The sequence below is a fragment of the Orcinus orca genome, chromosome 1, assembly GCF_937001465.1.
Source record: "Orcinus orca chromosome 1, mOrcOrc1.1, whole genome shotgun sequence".
Classification (NCBI taxonomy): domain Eukaryota; kingdom Metazoa; phylum Chordata; class Mammalia; order Artiodactyla; family Delphinidae; genus Orcinus; species Orcinus orca.
In genome coordinates this window covers 105,506,867-105,531,161 of record NC_064559.1, presented here as the reverse complement: position 1 = coordinate 105,531,161, position 24,295 = coordinate 105,506,867, and the positions used below count along the sequence as shown (strand labels likewise).

The following is a 24,295-nucleotide window of genomic DNA, read 5'->3' as shown; positions in this document are numbered from 1 at the left end:
CACTGTAGGATAAACACCTGTGATATGTTTACCCCACCAAATCTTTCCCCGAACTCCCTACATCAGAACTTATGTTAGATTCATTTTGGACACTCTCAGTAGGAGTACTCTCTCCTGCTAGTCCCCCCGCAAACTCCCAAATCTCCACTGGTTTATTCTTGTAAACAGCACCTTTATCTTCCCACCTCTCTACCACAGAGACAAAAGAGGGATATTCCCTAACATCCAAATATTTATTCACCAGCCCTGTTCCTTCTCCTCCTAAAAATCTGTTTTCCTTCACAGATGTCAGTGGCCTGCCTAGATGAGCTCTAAGAACCAACTCTGAGGTACCCTTCACCTCCCAAAACCCCAGGGGTTGTTTTGTTGTTGTTTAAAACAGACAAACTATGATCCCCTCCTGATTAGTTTTTGTTAAGTCTGATATATCTGTATTCTTTGAGGAAATAGGACTTGGACACCAGGAAGAACGAAACTGAAGCATGCAGAAGTTCATGTGAGAAGTCAAGTTGTCATCAATAACTTATCAAGAAAATTTTTTGAAAGCAATAGATAACTGTGTCTTAGTTCAATTAATTATAATACAGAAACAAGAGATGACCAACACCCTTTCCTCAAAGCCATTTATCCTCAACCTTCAGAAATGACCAGACTTTTAGCTCCAGTGAATCCATTTGCCACACCACATAACGGGGTGCCTGCCCAAGCTAACAGTGCCCTATAACAGAGAACTACAGAAACACATGGGCCTGAGGCACATGCAATGAGAGAATCAGACTAAAGCTCCAGTCCTCTGCTGTACCCCTGCTCACTTTATCTACTTCGGTGCCCACCATATCCCTTCTTCCTCTAGAGTGAAATGTGCATATATGCATATGTCTATGAATATACATATATACACACACACACACACACACACACATATATACAAATGTGCAACACAAAGACATAAACAAGGAATCTTTCTCCTAATAACTATTTAATCCAACTGAGACTTGTTGCGGGGGGAAGAAACAAATTCTTGCCCCCAAATCCTCCTTCCAACTTGAGAACTAACTATTGGACCAGAAGAGTACTGCTCAAGGAAAACATTTAACAAGCACTTGGTCAACTGTTATGCAGCAAATGTTGACAACTAAGGAAGCTATCTGGATACTTCAGGTTTCCCAACTCTTCAGAGAACTGGCAATAGGAAATTTGCAGGAAAATTAATTTTTAATACAAGGATTATTCCTTCTCTCTGTTGGAGATATCGGTTAAATGTTCACCACTCTGCCCTGCCCTCCCAACTGCCCAGTTCTGTCCAGCCAGAATAACCCATCTGGAAACTACCCAAGAAGCAATAATCACTTGGAGGCCAGCAAGGAATTGCCCTACATAACCTCTCAACTTTCAGGTCTACCAACCTCTAGCAAGTCCCTCCTAATTTTGTGCTAACATAGTTTTACTTCCTCTTTTATTTCAAATTACAATGAACGAAAGGAAGAATAAGAAAAAAAGACATTCATGAATAGGAAAACAATCTGTTTATCTATGCATGGAACTCAAAGGGTAGGCCATTTAGTACAAATCTAAAGGCCTCAAGTCTAAGGGCCCAAGATTTGAAATGGCAACTTTTTTCTATTCTCTTTGATATTGAGGGAAAGCTGAATCATCTCTCCCTTGACTCCTAGTAAGGCTCCAGTTTCCTGAGTCTGTAAGCCTTCCAGCTGTAAACGAATGAACACCTGAGAAGTCTGGGTTATGTAGTCCTCTGCCTTGGGAACTATATCAAACTGTGTTACTTACACACACACACACACACACACACACACACACGCACACACACACACACACCCCTTACTGGTTCTGTTTCTCTGGAGAACCCTGACTAATACACTACCTAAATTAACCTGGAAGTCTGAGATGCCTCCTATTCTAGGAAGAAACACTACAGATTCATTAAGTAGGAGGGGTCTCAGAAACAGCAAACAGATTTATGCACTCTATCTAAAAGCACAAAAAAAGTGAAGAAAATTTCAGATAACTTAAGACTGATGCGATTTGCTCTTCCGTATATTGAAAAGTTAAATCCCTGTCCAGCACTTTGTTTGCATCCTTTTGTAAAGCTACTCAGATTCTTTCTAGTTCTCTAGTGTTAAGTAAAAATACACCTGCCTGTTCTGGCATCTCCAGACACTAACAAGCAGACAAAAACTTCCAGGCTGGCATCATTTTTCTGAGACAGCTGATATTGTTCCACTTGAAAACTACAATGTGCTCCAACTTCAGCCTAGCCATTCTCCATCTAAGTAATGGCCATTAAATATTCACAATATACCTCCCATGTCCGCTCAGCCTCATCACCCCTCACCATTCAAAACCAGTGTGTATTTCTGGGCTACATTTCAATAGCCATAGTAAATAGTTCACATTCTCCAAAGAAACAATCTCTACATAGGATAACATAAATATGAGAAAACATCTTTTATTCTCTCTGGGCCCAACCTGAATCATAACTTATGGTCACAATTTTTAGAGGTAGGCTATTAAATTAAACTCTCCCACTTTCTCTCTTCCCTCTCCTACTCCTCTGTCCTCTACTAAATTACAAAGATATCTCTAACCCCATCCCTCACCCCCAAAACCAGTGTACAACAAGTCAACAAAAACTGAGGAAAGACTCCTAGCCAAGAGAGACTCACCAAAGAGCAGCCTTCTTGTTCTGATCATTCCAAACTATGAAGGGCTGATATGACCATACCACTGTTGCCCCTCTGTCACCCTTTTCGGTGCACCAACAGTGGTTACATGTCCCCATCATTTATTTTTGAGACTCTGAAGTTCCAACAACATTCTTAATCTTCTTCATTTATTCAACTTTAAACACTTAAATGCGCCAAAGAGCATGTGCATGTGCATGGGACACTGTTAGGCTGAAAAAAGAAGGCCTACGTCTCCTAGGCCAAGTTGTTTGGGCATGATCACAATAATCAGTATGACTCCAAGTACAGACAGAACCAAGCAAACAGAAAGGTTTCAGAGATGATAAATGGGCTTAAAAAATTAAAATGGGACAACATAAAATCTCAATTCCTGAAGACCAGTGAATTACAAAAAACAATGACTTAGCTGTAGAAGCAGTAATGAAGTAATTCTATTTCTGTGAGGGAAATTATTTTAAGGTCCCCAGGATAAACAATGAGTTGAGGATCACTAAAAAACCTCGGAACCAAAGATTTCAAACATCTGTCCTTCTGTGCCTGTATGCTGCCCAACTCATTCCCAAAAAGGAACCAGAATCAGATTCCTCCCAACATAAGACTCCTAAGACATGTCAGGTTGGTTTCTGCAGAAGCTGCATCTTGTGAAGTAGTCTTTAAAAATAAAAATGAGAAAACCAAAGAATGCAATGATAAGCCACTTTCTCCTTCCCACTGTAATTTTTCTTTGATTTGCTCTCTGAAAATTTAAGAAAAAACAAGAATCATTAGTGTCTCAGATTCTTGAATTAATCTGATCTCACTTCATGGCTAATGTGGCCAAAAGTAGATGCTTTTGTACAACTAAAACAGAAGGACTTTATATCAGCAGGACTTTAGGGCTCTGGTTCCACTGTATTTAGTGTAAAGTACACTTATGATAGGGTGGAGGCTGGAGAAAGAGGTGGAAACATCCATCACAAGGTAACATGACAGATAGCAGGACCCTAGCTAGACTTTAAGGAACTGATTCTATTCTGGCAGGGGAAACCCACATAATTAAGTTTCGCACTTAAAAATTATCGCTCTGAATTCAAGAATGAGAGGCATTTGGTTGTAGATACAATTCCATCTGTAGATACTAACTTTAAATTTAGAGAAGAAAAACACTCAATGAATTAATGTTATGGGTTGGGGTTTCTTAGGTGATTCCTAAATTCACCTACGACTTTTTTGTTTTGATACAATTAACAGCTGTGATAAGAGGTCTACCATAGCCCTGGCTCAGAGGCGGTCTTTAGTTTCAGAAAGTCCATCGGTCATGTAGCTGGCTGTCACTGCTAAATCTGTTGCTTGCAGAGGACCCAGAGGTCTGGGTTTGCTGAGTAGAGTCCTCACCATTTAAGCTCTTCCTACATACAGGACATGCGTCGTGCTGAAACAGAAAGATATCAGTCTACATGAACAGCCTGACCCGAAAGCTGGAAGAACTAAACACTTAAGAAACCCTGAGAGTTAGCAGGTAGAAAAACCAAAAGGGCATTAATTCTCACATAGTGCACGCTGGGCTCCATGTGTAACACCAGGACATCGCCCAAACAGAATTTCAACAGAACTGACAGAGAATTCTAGGCAGCAACTTAACAATAGCTAACACATATCACCAAGCAGAACTAACTAGAAACAATGACCTGAGATGGTCTAGAGCAGGGGTGAGCAAACTTTTCCTGTAAAGGAAAAGGTAGTAAATATTTTAGTCATTGCAGGCCACACCACCTATGTTGCAACTACTCAACTCTACTGATGTAGCGCAAAAGTAGCCATAGACAATTTGTAAACAAATGGGCATGGCTGTGTTCCAATAAAACTGCATTTACAAAAATAGGTGGCAGGACACAGGGACCTGCAGGCTGTAGTCTGCTAACCCCTGGTCAGGAAGTTCCAAACAGATTAATAATCTAAAACACAGGAATGGTGCTACTAGGAGTTAGCCAGGGACTAAAATCTGATCTGCCTGGCTCTCTATTAACTGTTTGGTTTTTTTGTTTGTTTTTTAAAAAATTTTTATTGGAGTATAGTTGCTTTACAATGTTATGTTAGTTTCTACCGTACAGCAAAGTGAATCAGCTACACGTATACATATATCTCCTTTTTTGGATTTCCTTCACATTTAGGTCACCGCAGAGCACCGAGGAGAGTTCCCTGTGCTATACAGTAGGTTCTCATTAGTTATCTATTTTATACATAGTATCAATAGTGGATACATGTCAATCCCAATCTACCAATTCATCCCACCCCTCCCTTTCCCCCTTGGTATCCTTACGTTTGTTCTCTGCGTCTGTGCCTCTATTTTTGCTTTGTAAATAAGATCGTCTATACCAATTTTTTCAGATTCCACATATATGCGCTAATACACGATATTTGTTTTTCTCTTTCTGACTTACTTCACTCTGTGTGACAGACTCTATGCCGTCTGTACAAATGACCCAATTTCGTTCCTTTTTATTGTTGAGTAATATTCCATTGTATATATGTACCAATTAACTGTTAACTACATCCTTACTGTGAACCATCCCCCCAAGAAGATATGACTGGCACAGTTGTCCCATCACAGATGAGAGCTGTCTGTACTTACCAGTTCTAACCACGGCACAATACAACTGCTGTGAAAGAAGTGGTTGCAGGGTAACTGCCGGACTTCCTCTTCAACTGTGTAATCCTCTTTGCATACTGGACACTCTAAACCCTTATCTGTTGGAGGAGGAAACGCCTTTTAAAATAAACAAGCAAAAAGAAGGAAGAAAAAAACTAGCCCAATGTCTTTAACAGCCAAAGGAATACACAAAGTAAAGACAAAGTGCACCCAAGGTGAAGGCAGATAGGAAGCATGAATTTTATTTCAAACTGGGGATAGAGGTGGTAGTAGACAGGGTTATGAGAAGGAGGACTGATTAATGGGCCTATTCCAATAAGGCCCAGACAGGAAATATATAAGGCCTACTTTTCAATGTAAAGAGTTGGAAGAACTGGGGCTTAGATTATCTTTTAAGTGAAACAGGAAAAACATCTTCCCAAGTGTGTGAAAGCCTTCTGGCAGTTTCTACTTAGGAAACACTGGCAATCTGTCCACCACAACCAAAGAACTCATCTCGGCAATCTTGGCTGTTCCCATTCAGTGTCTCAAGCCACTTTTACCCTACCACTTTCTAAATTACACATCCTATTTCATCATGGTTACCCTAAAGCCTCTTTTACAAGCTGTTCATTAAAAGCTGTACCAGGAGATAGTGCTACAGAACTGCAAGGCCCAAGGGTAGCTCAGGCTCTAAGTCCAGAGACAGGAAGCCCTCTTCTCAGAGAAAATGGCTACAAACTGAACAGGGGATACCAGGCAGTAAATTCCAAGTTTCCCAAGTTTGGCTAGTAATACCAGCTAGTCTATCTCTTCAGTAGCTGGGCTATGTATGTTACATGCTCCACAGTACTCAAGGCATTTGGAGTAAAATACCACTTAACAGATTCACTCCTTCCTCTCCATTCCCATCACCTGAGCCCTAATTTTAGCTTCTACTTCTCATGCCTACTCTACTGTAACAGCCTCCCATGTAGCATCCCTGACTCCAGACCTTCCAGATATATCCTATATTTTGCTACCAGCTAATTTTCCCTAATATCAGCTTCAGAGCAATTCCCAGTTCATCTTCACTTGGATTCTCAGCTGGTACCTCAAAATCAATCAACAAATTCAAAATTAAAAACATCACATCACCTCCTTACCCAAACCAGGGCCGGTTCACAATTCCCCCATCCCTGACGTCAGCACCACCTCTGTGGTTATAGAGTTGCAAAATCTTAGAATCATCTTTCACCCTTTCCCCTCCTTTATCCCATTATGCAATCAGTGATAAAAGGCTTTCTTCGATCTGAGTCTACCCCTTCCTTTCTGTTAGCATTGCCACCGTCACCTGAACCCCATCAGGATGCTGCAACAGCCCCTTAAATCTCTGTTTCTGCTTCCTCCCTCTTTCAATCTTTTTTTTTTTTAATGATTGCTTTTTAAATTTATTTATTTATCTACTTTTGGCTGTGTTGGGTCTTCGTTGCTGCACGTGGGCTTTCTCTAGTTGCATTGAGTGGGGGCTACTCTTTGCTGCAATTCGTGGGCTTGTCACTGCGGTGTCTTCTACTGTTGCAGAGCACGGGCTCTAGGCACAGGCTTCAGTAGTTGCAGCACGCGGGCTCAGTAGTTGTGGCTCACAGGCTCTAGAGTGCAGGCTAAGTAGTTGTGGCTCACGGGCTCTAGAGTGCAGGCTCAGTAGTTGTGGCACACGGGCTTAGTTGTTCCGCGGCATGTGGGATCTTCCCAGACCAGGGCTCGAACCTGTGGTCCCCTGCACTGGCAGGTGGATTCTTAACCGCTGCGCCACCAGGGAAGTCCCTTCCCATCTATTTTAGACACTACCCTCCAAACTAATCTTCCCTAAAGACCACTTAAATTCCCTCATTCCTCCATTTGTGGACCTACAAAACTTACCCACTACCTAAACTATCCAGCCCTAACTACTCTGCCAGTTTCAGGGTCCTCTACAACAAGGCCCCACCCTTCCTATCCAGTCATACCTCTCACTACTCCCCAAATCAGATTCTATTTCAGGTCTAATGAGGTTACACTCCTTATACCTGATCCAGACACCATGTCCATGCTGACATTCTTCACTGATTCATACTTTTCCATATATAGAATAATCTCTCTAATATGGCCCATCCTGTCTTTAAAATCTTCTGACTCTAAACTGGAATTTATGGGGAAAGAAACTCCCAGTCCAAAATAATGTCCCTTATCACTAAGTTCTTTTAGTGCTTATAAATAAAATAATGTCTATGTCTAATGTACCTGAGTACAGGGTAGATGTGAAACAAATGCCTAGCCTCCCATTTTTTCTCTTCCTTTTCTCCCAAAGTCAGTATCATCTGCTCAACCACTTTTTATACTATTGTCTAATCATTTGGTAAGTTTTGCTTCCCCTGGTAAGTTCTTCAAGAAATCAAGTCTTCTATACCTTTGTACCTCTTTATTTCCTGCCTGGCATCTAGAAAACCAACATGGTAATTGCTCAGGAATTACCTGTTGACTACCCTCATGAAGGGGTAGGTACCTTCCATACCTGGCACCCAGGTATAAATTTTAGGAGTGCTACAGCTTCACTTGAAGATCTTTAGTACAGGAAATGGCTCAGATTCTGAACAGAGATAACAAGATGACAAAACACGTATGAAAATGAACCTACCAACTTGTTCCTGAGTTACTGTCACTGTTGGAAGAGATGTGATCTTTTCCTTATCAGCTGGGGGAGGCCCTGTGTTTTCCAGTTGTCCTAAAAGCTACAAAAAAAGAAAAAAGAAAAAGAAGAAGTGGTAGACATCTAACTATCCCTAGGGAGGGAGCTGTTCCAGCTGAGAACAGTGCAGATATTAAAAATGTTAGTTGCTCTTACTTCTGCAAGGCTATGAGAGGCTTGGGTTTTCCCTTTCCTGCTGCCAGAACACTCAAGATTGCTTTACAATTTCAGAGTGACATTAGTATAAGCCCACAGACAGATCCATCATTGCAGGGCCCATCTCTGGGCATAAAGCAACTTCGGAGACAGCAAAAGGGCTGTGATGTCACGAATAAAACTACAGCATAACAAAACGTAATACTTAACCAGTTCAAAAACTTCATTTTGCTGAAAGGAAGAAAAGGGTCTGAGTATGGAAAATAGCACAAAGTAAGCCAAGAAATAGGTAAATTACTGCCTACAAGAAGACTTAGATATAAACAACATGCTTTCTATTCTCAGCAATCCACAAGGGAAATGAAAAACCAATTAAATTAAAATAAACATAAACAAGTGGAAGCAATTATACATAGCATGGGAATACCTTTTTCTCTGCTTCCTTCCCCTACTTTGTTCCATCTAGCAGAAATCCCTGCTTCAACATATGAGGAGACCCTTCTTTTTTGTGAAGTACTTGTTAATAGGATCCTCATAGGACTGAACAAGAGGCCAAAAATATAAAATATTGTTTGTTACAGAAGTCTTTTCTTCCTTTGGAGTTGAAGCTATCTTCTAGAAAGTCCCTAGGACCAAGAAAGTACATGGATGCTGAGCTAAACCCATAAACCATCTATCCCTTTAGTAAAATGGAAACCCACAAGCTCAAACTATTAGGGAAAGCAGAGTGACTGCCGTTTCAGAAAGTAGCAGAAGGAGAGCAGGAAGCCTGTGGAACCATGAGACACACTGAACAGACACCCTCAAAAGGCAGCTCCTCACCTGAGTTACAATGGCATCAAGCCCTGTCTGACCCCAGGCATAGTCCCCAGGGTTGGAGTGCAGCATCCCGCTCCTATACATGAGATGAGACACAGAGCATTAGATGGAGTGACCAGGCTCCGCCTTACACCACAGAAAGATTGGCAGAGGAATCCTGTTCTCTCTCAGAGCTGGAAAGTCACCAGTTCTCTAGAATCAAGTGGCAAAGAATTTCTCAATAATTTCAAGGTCAAACAGATTATCCAGAGGCAGTCTCTCATTCTCTAGGAATTTTTGCTTAACTGTATACAACATAAAATATGAAGCTACCTAAAATACCACATGACAAACCAGAGCAAAAAGAGTGACTCATTGCCTGTTGGTTAAGAAAAGTTTGTCTTCTCTGTGCCCATTTAACTTAAACATAGATGGAGCTGCTTTTTAAGGAGAGTTTTCCCTTCGTGATCAGCGAAAATCAACAGCAGACTTCCCTCATTCTAAGACTCGGCCTTTGGTCCTGCACAATGAGGAGCTTTCACGTAGAGAAGCAGCCACAGCAGTGTCTCTGAATCACAACTTAGAGGAATCACAAAAGGGACTTGGCAGCACCTCTTTCTGGAGCTGTTGGTGTACTAGCCTGGATGACAGATATCCAGACTCTGGCTGGAACACGTTTAAAGAAACTAGAGGCTGGAAAATAGGGTAACTGTGTGGAAGGACTGAGGTCCCTTTGAGCAAAGAAGCCTTCTGGGGCAGAGTCAGAAATGGCAAATAACTGTCCAGACAAGAGGAAATTCCATCTTTAACCCGTACCGTACGTGTCACTCTGATACTCTTATTTCTTCTGAAAAACATTCTTACTTAAAAAAAAAAGGAAGTTAAGCAGTATCTTTTCAATTTCAGAAATTCTTAAGGAATAAAATCTTCCCATATGATCTACAGGAAAAACACACAAATCAGATACCAAGCCTGGTAGGGACCATCTCATTCCCCACCTCAACACAACCCTCACACCTGAATATGAATGGAATCAGACACACCCAGTACCCAGACATCCTGTGGGACCAGGATAGCCCTCATGAGCCTGAATTATAATGAATAAGTTCTGATTAAGTTTGGGCTCAGCAGACAATGGCAGTCTTTAACAGCCTGCCAATTACACCTATATACTCACCTATGCAGCTCTTTCTTTCTCACTATGGCACAGATACTACCATACCTAAAATGATGCTACTGCAGGAGAGTAAGACAGAAGGCAATTAATTACTTACCAAGAAAATGGGGATCCAGGAATGAATCCTGCAATGATTTGTTGTAGTACTCTGTTGAAGGGAAAAAATTAGATAAGAGAACAGACTAATGAAAGTACTCTATAGATATCCATGGCTGACTAATCACCAACTCCTTCCCCAAAACACAATGGCTTTTCACTGACTATTATACAATAGAGAGCACCAGAAATCAGTCCACTACATGGTAGGGTGCTACTCTGCTATTATGGCTGTCTTCCTGAGCTCTGCTACTTTATGTATTAATAGATTTTTATGAATTAAGCTGGAAAGGAATCTGATTGTATGGTTAGTTTTCAAACTATGATTCTTGGATACTTGGCAGCAAAATGAGAGGCTGAAAGGGATGCTAAGCCAGGGAGATTCTGGACCCACCTCCCTACAACAAGGGTAGTTCCATTTTTATGTGTCATGCACATTGTGCAAGATACTATTTAAAGGGCCCTTTTGTAAAAGTTCAACAATAGCCAACTATACTATGTGTTTGTTTTAAAATATATTCACAAGTTATTTTATACTCCTCCTCTGGGTGTAGGTTGGACTTAATGACTTACTTTTTTTTTTCCTGAGGTATAACTGACATATAACATTATATGATTTTTTTTCAGGTGTACAACACAATGATTTGATGTTTGTATATAATGCAAAGGATCACCACAATAAGACTAATTAGCATTCATTACCACACATAGTTATAAATTTTACTTTCTTGTGATGAGAACTTTTAAGATCTACTCTCTTAGCAACTTTCAAATATGCAATACAGTATTAAAATGATAATACTGTAATGAACTATAGTATCTCATTGTGGGTTTGATTTGCATTTCCCTGATGATACAGTCACCGTGCTATACATTATATCCCCATTATTTATTTTATAACTGAAAATTTGTCCCTTTTGACCCCTTTCACCCATTTCACCCACCCCCCAACCCCTGCCTCTGGCAATTCACCAATCTATTCTCTATATCTGTGAACTCGGTTACTGAATTCTTTTTTTTAGATTCCACATATAAGATCATACAGTATTTGTCTTTCTCTTTGTCTCATCTATTTCACTTAGCATAATGCCCTCAAGGTCCATCCACGTTGTTGCAAATGGCAAGATTTCATTCTTTTTCACGGCTGAATAACATTCCACTGTATATATGTACCACAATTTCTTCACCCATTCATCCATCAGTGGACCCTTAGGTTGTTTCCATGTCTTGGCTATGGTAAACAATGCTGCAATGAACAGGGGGATGCATATATCTTTTCAAATTTGTGTTTTTGTTTTCTTCAGATGAATACCCAGAAGTGGAATTGCTGGATCACAAGGTAGTTCTATTTTTAATTTTTTGAGTAACCTCCATATTGTTTTCCATAGTGGCTACACCAATTTACATTCCTACCAACAGTGAACAAGGGTTTCATTTCCTTTTCTCCACATCCTTATCAACACTTGTTATTTCTTGCTTTTTGATAATAGCCATTCTAACAGGTATGAGGTGATATCTCATTGTGGTTTTGATTTATATTTCTCTGATGATTAGTGATGTTGAGCATTTATTCATGTGCCTGTTGGCCAACTGTAATGTCTTCTTTGGAAAAATGTCTATTCAAGTCCTCTGCACATTTTTAAATTGCGTTGTTTGTTTTTGTTGCTGTTGAGTTGCATGAGTTCTTTGTATATTTTGGATATTAACCGCTTGTTGGATACAGCATTTGCAAATATCTCCTCCCATTCAGTAGGTTTCCTTTTCATTTTGATTTCCTTTGCCATGCAGAAACTTTTTATGGTTTGATGTAGTCCCACTTGTTCATTTTTACTTCTGTTGCCTCTGCTTTTGGAGTCATCCAAAAAAATCATGACCAAGACTGGTCTTAGAGTTTACTGCCTGTTTTCTTACAGGGATTTTATGGTTTCAGGTTCAAGTCTTTAATCCATTTTGAGTTAATTTTTGTGTATAGTGTAAGACAGTGGTCCAGTTTCATTCTTTTGCCTGTGGCTGTCCAGTTTTTCCAACACCGTTTATTAAAGAGACTGTCCTTTCTCCACTGTATAATCTTGGCTCCTTTGTCATAAATTAATTGACCATATATGCAAAGGTTTATTTCTGGACCCTCTATTCTATTCCATTGATTTAGGTGTCTGTTTTTATGCCAGTACCATACTGTGACTTACTTCTTAACAATAGAATATGGTGGGATAACTGTGACTTCCAAGGCTAGTTCATAAAAGGCACTGTGGCTTCCTCCTTGCAGCCTCTCTTGGATTACTTTCTCTGGGACAGTGCCATATTAAGCAGTCCTGTGCAAAGGCCCACATGGTAAAGAACTGAGGCCTCCTGACAAGAGCCAGAACAAACCTGCCAGACATTGAGTAACTCCCAGTTGATTCTTCAGATAACTACAGCAATGGCCAATGTCTTGACTGTAAGCTCATGAGACCCTGGGCCAGAGCCACCCAGCTAAGCTGCTCCCAAATTCCTGGCTCACTGAACCTATGAGATAATAAATATCTGTTGTTTAAGCCTCTAAGTTCTGGGGTAATTTGTTATACACAGCAATAGATAACTAATACAGATTTTGATACCTAGAAGTGAGTACTGCTGTAACAAAAACCTAAAATGTGGGAGTAGCTTTGGAACACAGCAGAGGGCAGAGTTGGAAGGACTTTGAGGACAGAGTGAGTAAACGTTTGAAGAGCCTTTAAGAAATTGTAGAAGCATGATGGCTTTTGAGGAAGTTATAGGTGAGTACTTAAGGGAAAGTGAGAAAAATCTTTTTGGAAATGGGAGGGAAAGGGATCCTTGTTATGTAGTGACAAAAGCTGTTGCCTGACATAACATGGAAAGTAGAAGTTGTGGCTCATGAATGGGGTGATAATGTAGCTAACAAGATTTCCAGAGTGTTGAAGGTTCCTTTTGACTTCTTCTTGCTGCATTAAAATGCAAGAGAAGAGGAATAAATTAAAGGAAGAATAGTTAAAAAGGAGTTAAGACTAGATAATTCTGAAAATTCCTGGCCTCTCCAGATGGCAAATGATACTAAAATTAAGAAATGGCTTTAAAAAAAAAAAGAAAGAAATGGTTTCTGAGCAAAGATCAAATCATGGGCATTGCCAAGAAAATGGTTAAAGAGGAAGCCAAGAGTGTGGCTATAAAAATTCTTTGTTAAGACCTCAGAAAGAGGGGCTTCCCTGGTGGCGCAGTGGTTGAGAATCCGCCTGCCAATGCAGGGAACACGGGTTCGATCCCTGGTCCGGGAAGATCCACATGCCGCGGAGCAACTAAGCCCGTGTGCCACAACCACTGAGCCTGTGCTCTAGGGACCGCAAGCCACAACTACTGAGCCCGCACGCCACGACTACTGAAGCCCGTGTGCCTAGAGCCTGTGCTCCGCAACAAGAGAAGCCACTGTACTGAGAAGCCTGCGCACGGCAACGAAGAGTAGCCCCCACTTGCCGCAACTAGAGAAAGCCCGTGCGCAGCAACAAAGACCCAATGCAGCCAAAAATAAATAAATTAAAAAAAAAAAGAAAAGACCTCAGAAAGTTCACATAGTGCCTAGAGAGCTATTCAATTAAACAACTGAGCTTCTAAGAAGCTTAAATGTGTTGTATTAGTTTCCTAGGGCTGCCGTAACAAACTCCCACAAACTGGGTAGCTTAAAACAACAGGAATTTATTCTCTCACAGTTTTGGAAGTCAGAAATCTGAAACTGAGATGCTGTTAGGGTTAGTTTCTTCTGGAGTCTCTAAGAGAGAATCTATTCCATGCCTCTCTCCCAGCTTCTGGTGGTTTCCAGCAATCCTTGCTGTTTCTTAGCTTGGCGACACATTATTCCAATCTCTGCCTCGGTCGTCAAACGACTTTCTTCTGTGTCTTCTGTATCCAAATTTCTCTCTTCTTATAAAAACACCATTGGATTAGGGGCCACTCTAACCCAATATGATCTCATCTTATTTTGATTACATGTATAAAAGATTTTATTTCCAAATAAGGTCACATTCACAGGTACTGGAAGTTAGGACTTGAACATTTCTTTGGGGGTGGGGGGGATATAATTCTATCCCACTACAAGTATTGTCCTTCAGCAATCCCAGCAGAAGCCCAAGGTAAAAAAGAGATTATATAAAAAAGATTTGTGGACATAAGTTTTGTTAATGGCATGAATCTCAATAATAGTAAAAAGAAACACTGCCAGCTTAAACTGAAAGGTACAGAGGCAGTACAAAATGAAAAGAGACCCTTTGGGCCCTCAAAATTCTACTGGCAAGAAGCAGGCTAAGAAAACTATGAAGTTGCAAATCTGGACTACTTTTTATGGAAAAGAATGACTCATAGGGTGGAATCAAGAGCCAGGAAGGAGGAAACAAGAGCTACAGAGAAGCATTCCTGGGTAGAAGTAGAACTAAGTCCTAATCAAGGAACGTCCAACACTTATCCAGACAAACATTAAAATAGCTACGCATCAGTGACTTCTTTGTGCCTTTCATCTTCTCCCTTTTTAAACAGAAAACTCTATACCTGTTTATTATACGCCTGTCCCATCACTATATGTTGGGTATATATGAGGGGCAGAAAACTTGCCTCTTTGGTTTATAGATCTCCACATCAAAAGGAATTATGTCTGAGGAACTACAAGCAAAGAGCCTCATCCACACTTGGACTTAAGTAAATGACAACCACCTGGATTTCAAGTTGATGCTGTACAGGGACAAGACTTTTGGTGGGTCTTGGGAGGAGGTGAATGTATTTTGCACATGGGAGAAATATAAGTAATTTCTGGCCAAAGGTTAAACTGTGGTAGTTTTCAAATATGTCCACAAATTCTTTAATACTCCTCCCCTTTAAGACGCAGAGCTTAATTCTCCTCCCCTTGAATGTGGACTGGACTTAGTGACTCACTTCTTACAGATAAAGTGTGGCTGGAAGGACAGTGTTTGGCTTCCAAGATCAGGATATAAAAAGGCTTTACGGTTTTTTCCTTCTTCCTTTCTCTCTCTTGGATCACTTACTCTAGGAGAAGCCAGCTGCCAAGTCATGAAGACACCAAAGAAGTCCTATGGAGAAGTCCACGCAGTGAGGAACTGAGGCGTCCTGCCAACAGCAATGTTAGTTGACCCATCTTGGAAGTGGATCTTCCAGCCCCAGTTCAGGGTTCAGATGACTGCAGCCACAGCAGACATTTTGATTATAACCTCATGAAAACTGTTACCAAAAACACCTAGCTAAGCTGCTCCAAAATTCCTGACCCTCAGAAACTGTGAGATGATAAATGTCTGTTGTTATAAGCTGCTAAATTCTGGGATAACCTGTTTACACAGCAGTAAGTAACTAATATACCCTCCCTGCTTGCTAGTACAGATATACCTCAGAGATATCACAGGTTTGGTTCCAGACCACTGCAATAAACAAATTTTTTGGTTTCCCAGTGCATATAAAAGTTATGTTTACACTATACTGTAGTCTACTAAGTGTGCAATAGCATTATGTCTAAAACATTGTACATAACCTTAATTTAAAAATACTTTATTGCTAAAAATGCTAACCATCATCTGAACCTTCAGCAAGTTGTAGTAGTAACATCAAAGATCACTGATCACAGCTCACCATAACAAATACAATAATGAAAAAGTTTAAAATATTACAAGAATTATGAAAATGTGACACAGAGACATGAAGTGAGCAAATGCAGTTGGAAAAATGGCACCGACAGACTTTCTAGATGCAGGGTTGTCACAAACCTTCAATTTGTAAAAAACGCACTATCTGCTAGGTGCGATAAAGTGAAGTGCAATAAAATGGGGTATGCTGTACATCAGCCCTCTGTATCCACGGGTTCTGCATCTACGAACTTAACCAACCAAAGACTGAAAATATTGGGGGGGAAAAAACTCCAGAAAGTTCCAAAAAGCAGAACTTAAATTTGCCGTGCACCATCAACTATTTATATAGCATTTACATTGTATTTATAACTATTTACATAGCATTGTATTAAGTGTTACAAGTATTCTAAAGATGATTTAAAGTATACAGGAGGATGTACATAGGTTGTTTGCAAACACTACACCATTTTATATCAGGGGTAAGAATCCTCAGATTTTGGTATCCGCGGGGGTGGGGGTGGGGGGTCCTGAAACCAATGCTCCCGATGGATACTGAGGGATGACTAATTAGACGAACAGTTTATCACATGCTTGAACTAACCAATAAGTAAATGGTAATAATCAAGTTTGAGAGAGAGCCTAGTTCCTTGAAGCTCTAAAGCTGACCCTATACAAATACTTGGCATTGCCAGGGACATCTCAATGGATCAGCTGCTGATTTCCCCTTTATCGGCTGCTTACCCTCTGGAAATGAGATGTTGGTTTCACCTCAGCAGTGACAGAGAGAGACCGCTCAGGGTGACCCCAGTAAGTGTATGAGCTGTTGTTAGGAGATTATCTTCACTTGATACATACAGTATTTACACTGAATTTTTTTTTAAACAAAAACTTTTTCTTGTTAAAGTACTAGGTAGCTAAAAGGGGTAGGGGAAGAGGTGTATGTATCTAATTTTAGCAACCCACAGAAGAGAAAAATCAATCCACAGGGTCTGGAGGGGTATGCTAAGACCAGATAAGAGTATTCACGTAGTCTCCAAAGCTGTAATCTCTCTGGGTTTTCCTCCTAGCTCCCTTCTCAGACTCCTCTACTTATTCCTCCTATCTTCCAAACTTCTAATCAATGAGGGCCCAGAGCTCAATTCTCTGAGCTCTTCTATTTTCTATCTTGACTCTTTTGGCAATTTCATCCAGGTTTATAATTTTAAGTATCATAAAGAGGCAACAACTTCCAGATTTTATCTCTAGCCAAGACCTCTGCCTACTCAACATCACCACTTGAATGTGTAGTAAGCACCTCAACCCTGTTATGTCCAAAACTGAACTCTTAGATCTTCTCCCCCAAACCTGTTCCCCCTAGTATCCCACATTTCAGCTGATGGTGGCTCCACTTTTCGAGTTGTTCAGACCAAAAACCTTTTTGTCATCCTTAACTCTTCTTTCTGTTATACCTCATATCCAATCTGCCAGCAAATCCTATCATGCCCATTATCAAACTTTATCTAGAATCCAACCATTTTTTTGCACTAACCCTCATCCAAGCTGCTAGTATCTCTAACTTAGATTAATGCAACAGCCTCTTAAATAGTTTCTCTGCTTCTGTCTTTGCCCCTGTGCCTCTTGTACACACACATAGCCCTGGCCATTCTATTATCAACATAGCAGTTAGAATGATCATTTTAAGACATAAGTTAGACCATGTCATTCTTCCGCCCTAAACTTCCTACTGGATTTCCACTGCACTCAGAATAAAAGCCTGTATAACAGGCTACCAGTCTCTACATGATCTCATACTCAGCTTCCCAGCCCCAGCCCCAACAACTGCTCTGTGACCTCATCTCCTACTATTCCCCTCTCTTACTCTGCTCCACACTAGACTCTCCTGTTGGCACATTCTTGGCTCATTCCCTCACTTCCTTTATGTCTATTCAAAAACCTTCTCAACAAGGCCTTTGCTGACTATACTTTTTGAAACATCACTTCTCCCACACTCCCTAACTCCCTTCCCTGCCTTTTTTTCCCCAAAGCATTTACTACTGCTTAACGTTCTATCGATTTAATTTATTTTGCTTGTCTGTCATCCCCCATTACTCCGTAAATTCCACAAGGGCAATCATTTTTTACTGTTTTGTTCACTACTGTATGCCCAACATCCTGAATAGCACCTGGCATAGTAATACACAAATGTTTACTGAATGACTTAAGAGACCCCAAGATGGGGTCCAATCAGATGGACATTGAAAGACATATATAATCTATTAAGATAAAAAAAGGAGATTATAAAATAGGTATAGTATGATTCCATTTCAATTATATAGATGTAGATATCTCATATATATATGGGAAAAGGTCTACATAATTATGTATCAAGGTATAATAACTGTGGCTATTTCTGGGTAATGTTTTTTTAATCCATGCCAAAAAACAAAACAAACCTATTACTTTTAAATAGCAACCAAAAAAGTTAACAACCGAAAAGAAGTCATTTCTCAAAATCTGAGTTGTGATCAGTGGTCAGAAAATGTTAAGTCCCAGAACCTAGGGTTAACTTCAGGAAAACATATTCTTAAGGAAGGAAACCTTAAATGTTAAGAGTACCACACTGATGGGCTTCCCTGGTGGCGCAGTAGTTGAGAGTCTGCCTGGCGATGCAGGGGACACAGGTTCGTGCCCCGGTCCAGGAGGATCCCACATGCCGCGGAGTGGCTAGGCCCATGAGACATGGCCGCTGAGCCTGCGTGTCCGGAGCCTGTGCTCCACAACGAGAGAGGCCACAACAGTGAGAGGCCCGCATACCGCCAGAAACAAACAAACAAAAAAAAGAGTACCATACTGAAACAAAAGATAGGTTTTAATGTAATAAGTGCAAACTAAAGGATGGTAATCTCTATGAAGCCAGGAAAATATGAATGTATTAGTGTTGATCTAATACAAAGCAAAGGAACAAATGAAAAACATAAATACTTTTCCATCCTAAAACAAAAATCATTGAGATGAAATATGAGGACTTCCCTGGTGGTGCAGTGGTTAAGAATCCACCTGCCAATGCAGGGGACACGAGTTCAAGCCCTGGTCCAGGAAGATCCCACATGCCGTGGAGTAACTAAGCCCATGTGCCACAACTACTGAGCTTGAGCTCTAGAGCCCATGAGCCACAACCATTGAGCCCACGTGCCACAACTATTGAAGCCCGCGCACCTAGAGCCCATGCTCTGCAACAAGACAAGCCACCACAATGAGAAGCCTGCGTACCACAACGAAGAGTAGCCCCTGCTCGCCACAACTAAAGAAAGCCTGCGCACAGCAATGAAGACCCAATGCAATCAAAGATAAAATTAATTTTTTTAAAAAAGATGAAATATGAATAATTCCTTAGGCTTATCACAATCCAAATGAAATTTCTCCAAAAGACTATGCAATTTCCTTTGCTGACTCTATACACACCAAGCAACCATCTGATTGCTTTTGATTTCTTGATATCTAGGAAATTCAAAGACATTATTAAGCTAATAAGCAGCAATGAGTTTTCCAGTCACTGAAGTAGAATTCCCCGAGTTGTAAATTAATAAATTACTCTTCTGGCACAGGTCAGATAATTATTTAAGGTTAGATAAGATGACCTGATTACACCCAGATAAACTATCATTTGAAAGCTGCAGATTAGAGGACTTTGGGCACACTCAATAAATATTTGCAGAATGGATGAACAATTGAAGACTTACCCTTCTTTATATGAGCAAAAAAGGCTTCACTCATGTCAATGAAAAAGCCAAAGAAAATACATCTCATTTCAGGAGAGCTCCTTAAATTTGTGTGAGGAGCACATTAATAATAACAATAATTAATAATAATAACTAATAACAATTAATAACAATAATTAACAATAATAACAAAGGCTAATCTCTGACATCTGATTTCTTAAATGACAAAGTACTCTGTCTACAGTAAAATGGGTGGAATGATCAGAAGGCTGAGATGTAGCCCATGGAAACCACAGCTGAGAACCCGACGAGCAGGATAAAAAGTTATACTACTTCTCAAATCAACAGGACAAACTGTTATCAGGAAGAAGCCAAGCCAGGATTTAATCAATAAAAAAACCCTATAAAATACAAAATTGTAAAGTGTTTTCAAAACACTGGGTGACATTATAATGACAACTACTGCAAAGTAATAACAATCATGCAGAACAATCTGAGTAGACCTGCTAATCAGGCAGAGTAGTAATATGCCCCAAAGATGTGTTGTGTTCCATTTACACTTACGTGAAAGAAAAGAGAAAATAAACTGAATTTAAAACTTCCCAAGTTCTACTTACTGACACACTAGTATGTGTCTCTTGGAAGAAAAATTTCTGAGAAAGTTAGGAAAATGCTTAATTCTTTTTTTTTTTTAATTGGGAAGACTATAAGATACTGTTAAAATTTTTCAATTATTTTGAAACATTCATAATCCCACCAAATACAAATATCATCATTTTTGCCATATCCTGGCTCCAATATTTAACTGGCTTCATACCCTTAGGCAATTTACCTAACCTCTCTGTGCCTCAGTTTCTACTGTAGAACGGAGATATTCACAGTAACTTCTCCAGAGAGTTATAGTGAAGATTAAATAAATACCTGAAAAGCACTTAGACTAGTACCTGGCACAAACTCTTAGCTATTATAACTACTAATTCATATGTTCCATACATACCTCTTAGCAACATAATTACAATTAATCATTCATTCAACACAAGTATATACAATGTCCACTATAAAACAGACACTACCTAGAAGCTGGGAATACAAAAACAAATGAAATTCCACCCTAGACCATTAACCCTAGAAGTAACTGAAAAGGTTGTAACAGATCTGGTCCCCCAAAAGATTCTAGGTCCAGATGAAATTACAAGTAACTTTTACCAAACCTTTAAGGAATAGATAACTCCTTATTTAAACTATTCCCAAGCCTAAGAACAAAGCAAGATTTCCCAGTTCATTTTATCAAACTAATACAACCCTGATACCCAAACTTGATAAAGATAACACAAGAAAATTACCAGCTCCCTTATGAATCAATGCAAAAATCCTAAAAAAGATTAGGAAGAAATCAACTCCAATAGTGTATTAAAAGATTAACACTCCTTGACAAAGTAGTTTTTATTCGAAGCCTGTTGAGTTCAAACTGTTGGTTCAACGTGATAAAATCAATTAGTTAATATAATGCATTAATTGTTTAAAGAAGAAAAACTATAAGGGTCATTTTCATAGGACTGCAAAGGTCATTTGATAAAATCACTAGTCATCCTCAATTAAAAGCTCATAATAAATTAGGAATAAAATAAACCTTTCTTAATGTGATAGGAACCATATTAGGAACCAAAAGTGAATATGCTTAATAAAGAAACACTAATTCACTCTCATTTAAGTCAGGAAGAAGATAAAGATGGCTACACTTAGAGAACTTTGTTTTGATAATATAGTTAATGCAACAGATAAGAAAAAATAATGAGGCATAAACATAGGGGAAAAATACAAGCAATATTTGTATCAATCAATTGATACACCTGCTAATCTAGAAACCTTAGAGAACAAAATGAAAAACTATTAGAGCTAATAAGAGAATTCAATTAAGTAGCACGGGGCTGGGTAACAATCTATCTAATAATCAGTTTAAAATTAAGTGAAACCATAAAACTTTACTGAATAACATAAAAAAAGAACCAAACAAATTGAGATATGAGCCATGGGCCTAGATGAGAAGTTTCAATATTATAAAAAGTACCAACTGCCCCCAAATTAATATGAACTTCCAATCAAAATCCCAATGGGATGGGAGAGAGGTCAGAGATTGACAAATTGCATTTAAAATTCATTTGAAAGAGTAAATGTAAGAGAAGCATCCAAAAATTTTTGCAAAGGAACAATAACGAAGTGGACTTTCACTACTAACTATCAAATCATACTATAAAATTATAGAAAGTAAATCAGTAAGACATAGGCACAGGAGTACACAAATAAAGATCAGACCATAACAGAGAATCCAGATAGAGATGAATATGAAACTCTCTATATAACAAAGGTAACATTTCGAATCAGGTGGATTATTCAATAAATGAGAGGGGACAGATCCTTAACTCAAAAAATACACAAGAATAATACACTCACCACCAGACGTGTGGGCACAAAACACAAGCCAAGCCAGAGATCCTCCCTGGGAGTTGATAGACGCACATATCCTCTGGGATGAATGCTCTAATGTTCTTATAAACTTGGAACTACCATCAGCTACCTTTCATTTTACACAGGAGAGCTATCTAATAATGATGCCAACAAAGAGAGAGACAGATGAAGATAACATACTGATTGACCACCTAGATCCATCTAAGAACATCTAATTTACATCTGTGGTTCTTAATATTGTCCCTACACAGCAACTTAGGAATCCAAGGAGATGGTTTTGCTAGTTACAGTAAATAGGGTAGTACCATTCATATTTAGTAGCAAGGAAAGAGCAGTGCTAGTCACCCTGCAAAGAAATGGGAGGAAAGCCAGGACCAAAAAGGAACTGTCCTCCAGCATGCATAATTTTTAAACATCCTGCCTGGACGTTCACTTGGGGAACATCTGTCTATAATTAACTGAGCCTAAACTCAACTCCATTCTACACAAAGTATTTCCAACTTGGTTTTAATATATACTGAATTAATTTATTTATTTATTTATTTATGGCTGCATTGGGTCTTCGTTGCTGTGCGCGGGCTTTCTCTAGTTGCAGCGAGTGGCGAGCGGTGGCTACTCTTCATTGCAAATCAAAACTACAATGAAGTATCACCTCACACCAGTCAGAATGGCCATCACCAAAAAATCTACAAACAATAAATGCTGGAGAGGATCTGGAGAAAAGGGAACCCTCTTGCACTGTTAGTGGGAATGCAAATTGATACAGCCACTATGGAGAACAGTATGGAGGTTCCTTAAAAAAATAGAACTACCATATGACCCAGCAATCCCACTACTGGGCATATACCCTGAGAAAACCATAATTCAAAAAGAGTCATGTACCACAATGTTCATTGCAGCTCTATTTACAATAGCCAGGACATGGAAGCAACCTAAGTGTCTATCGACAGATGAATGGATAAAGAAGATGTGGCACATATATACAATGGAATATTACTCAGCCATAAAATGAAACAAAACTGAGTTATTTGTAGTGAGATGGATGGACCTAGAGTCTGTCATACAGAGTGAAGTGAGTAAGAAACAGAAAAACAAATACAGTATGCTAACACATATATATGGAATCTAAAAAAAAAAAAAAAAAAAAAGGTTCTGAAGAACCTAGGGGCAGGACAGGAATAAAGATGCAGACGTAGAGAATGGACTTGAGGACACGGGGAGTGGGAAGGGTAAGCTGGGATGAAGAGAGTGGCATGGACATATACACACTACCAAATGTAAAATAGATAGCTAGTGGGAAGCAGCCGCATAGCACAGGGAGATCAGCTGGGTGCTTTGTGACCACCTAGAGGGGTGGGGTAGGGAGGGTGGGAGGGAGACGCAAAAGGGAGGAGATATGGGGATATATGTATATGTATAGCTGATTCACTTTGTTATAAAGCAGAAACTAACACACTATTGTAAAGCAATTATACTCCAATAAAGATGTTAAAAAAAAATAGACACAGAGGTGATCCAGATACTGAAGTTACCAAAAAAGGGCTTTAAATTAACTATGACTAGTATGTTCAAATAAAGATGGAGAATATCACCAAAGAATCTGAATCCATACAGCAATCAAATTGAAATTTTAGAAATGAAAATCATCATATCTGAAATAAGGAATTCCTTTGATAGGTTTAACAGTAGATCAAAAACAGCAGAAGATAAGACTAATGATACTGAAGGTGGGTCAATAGAAAATACCCAAAGTACAGAGAAAAAAAGAATTAAAAATACGGAAAGATAGATTCTCATAGACATACAAAAATATATAAATAAGGAGGAGTGTTCAATGCACTATAGTTTATAATGATGAAAAAAGAAAATCTAAAAGCTCTCCAATGTTCATCATTAGGGAATTGTCTAAATTAATTACCATACATTCATAAGATGGAATTCTATTCATGTGTCTAAATGCGACAGATCTGGCAGGTCTATAAGTAACGACATGGAAAGTTCGACAAAATATCCTGCTATGTGAAGAAAATTAGATAATAAAGATATCTAATTAGATATTGTCCCTACCCCCGTGGAACAGTGAGAAAAAACTACAACAGGTATAAACGGGTACGTAAATTGGATTTTTTATTTTCCATATAAACACAGCAAAATCCATTTTTACACATCTCTAATGGTTGGCTATTTTCTTCCTAAGTGTGTACTTAGAATGAAAATGTAATATCTGGCATTTTCTGATCCTACAGCAGGGAGTAGTCTCTACTTAAGT

The 24,295-nt window shown here is 39.3% G+C and overlaps 1 protein-coding gene across 3 annotated transcripts in view; it reads right to left on the bottom strand.

The window, feature by feature from the left end:
- Nucleotides 1–2,830: 2,830 nt before the first annotated feature.
- Nucleotides 2,831–24,295, bottom strand: part of RNF115 (ring finger protein 115) — a 60,512-nt gene continuing 39,047 nt past the window's right edge. For all 3 annotated transcript variants that reach the window (XM_004285795.4, XM_049699705.1, XM_049699696.1), the window contains 5 exons: nt 10,249–10,299; nt 8,999–9,071; nt 7,970–8,063; nt 5,317–5,432; nt 2,831–4,116 (listed from right to left, as the gene is read on the bottom strand). In XM_004285795.4, coding sequence (XP_004285843.1) covers nt 3,985–4,116; nt 5,317–5,432; nt 7,970–8,063; nt 8,999–9,071; nt 10,249–10,299 — 466 coding nt within the window. In that variant the 3' untranslated portion in view covers nt 2,831–3,984. The remainder of the gene's footprint in view (nt 4,117–5,316; nt 5,433–7,969; nt 8,064–8,998; nt 9,072–10,248; nt 10,300–24,295) is intronic.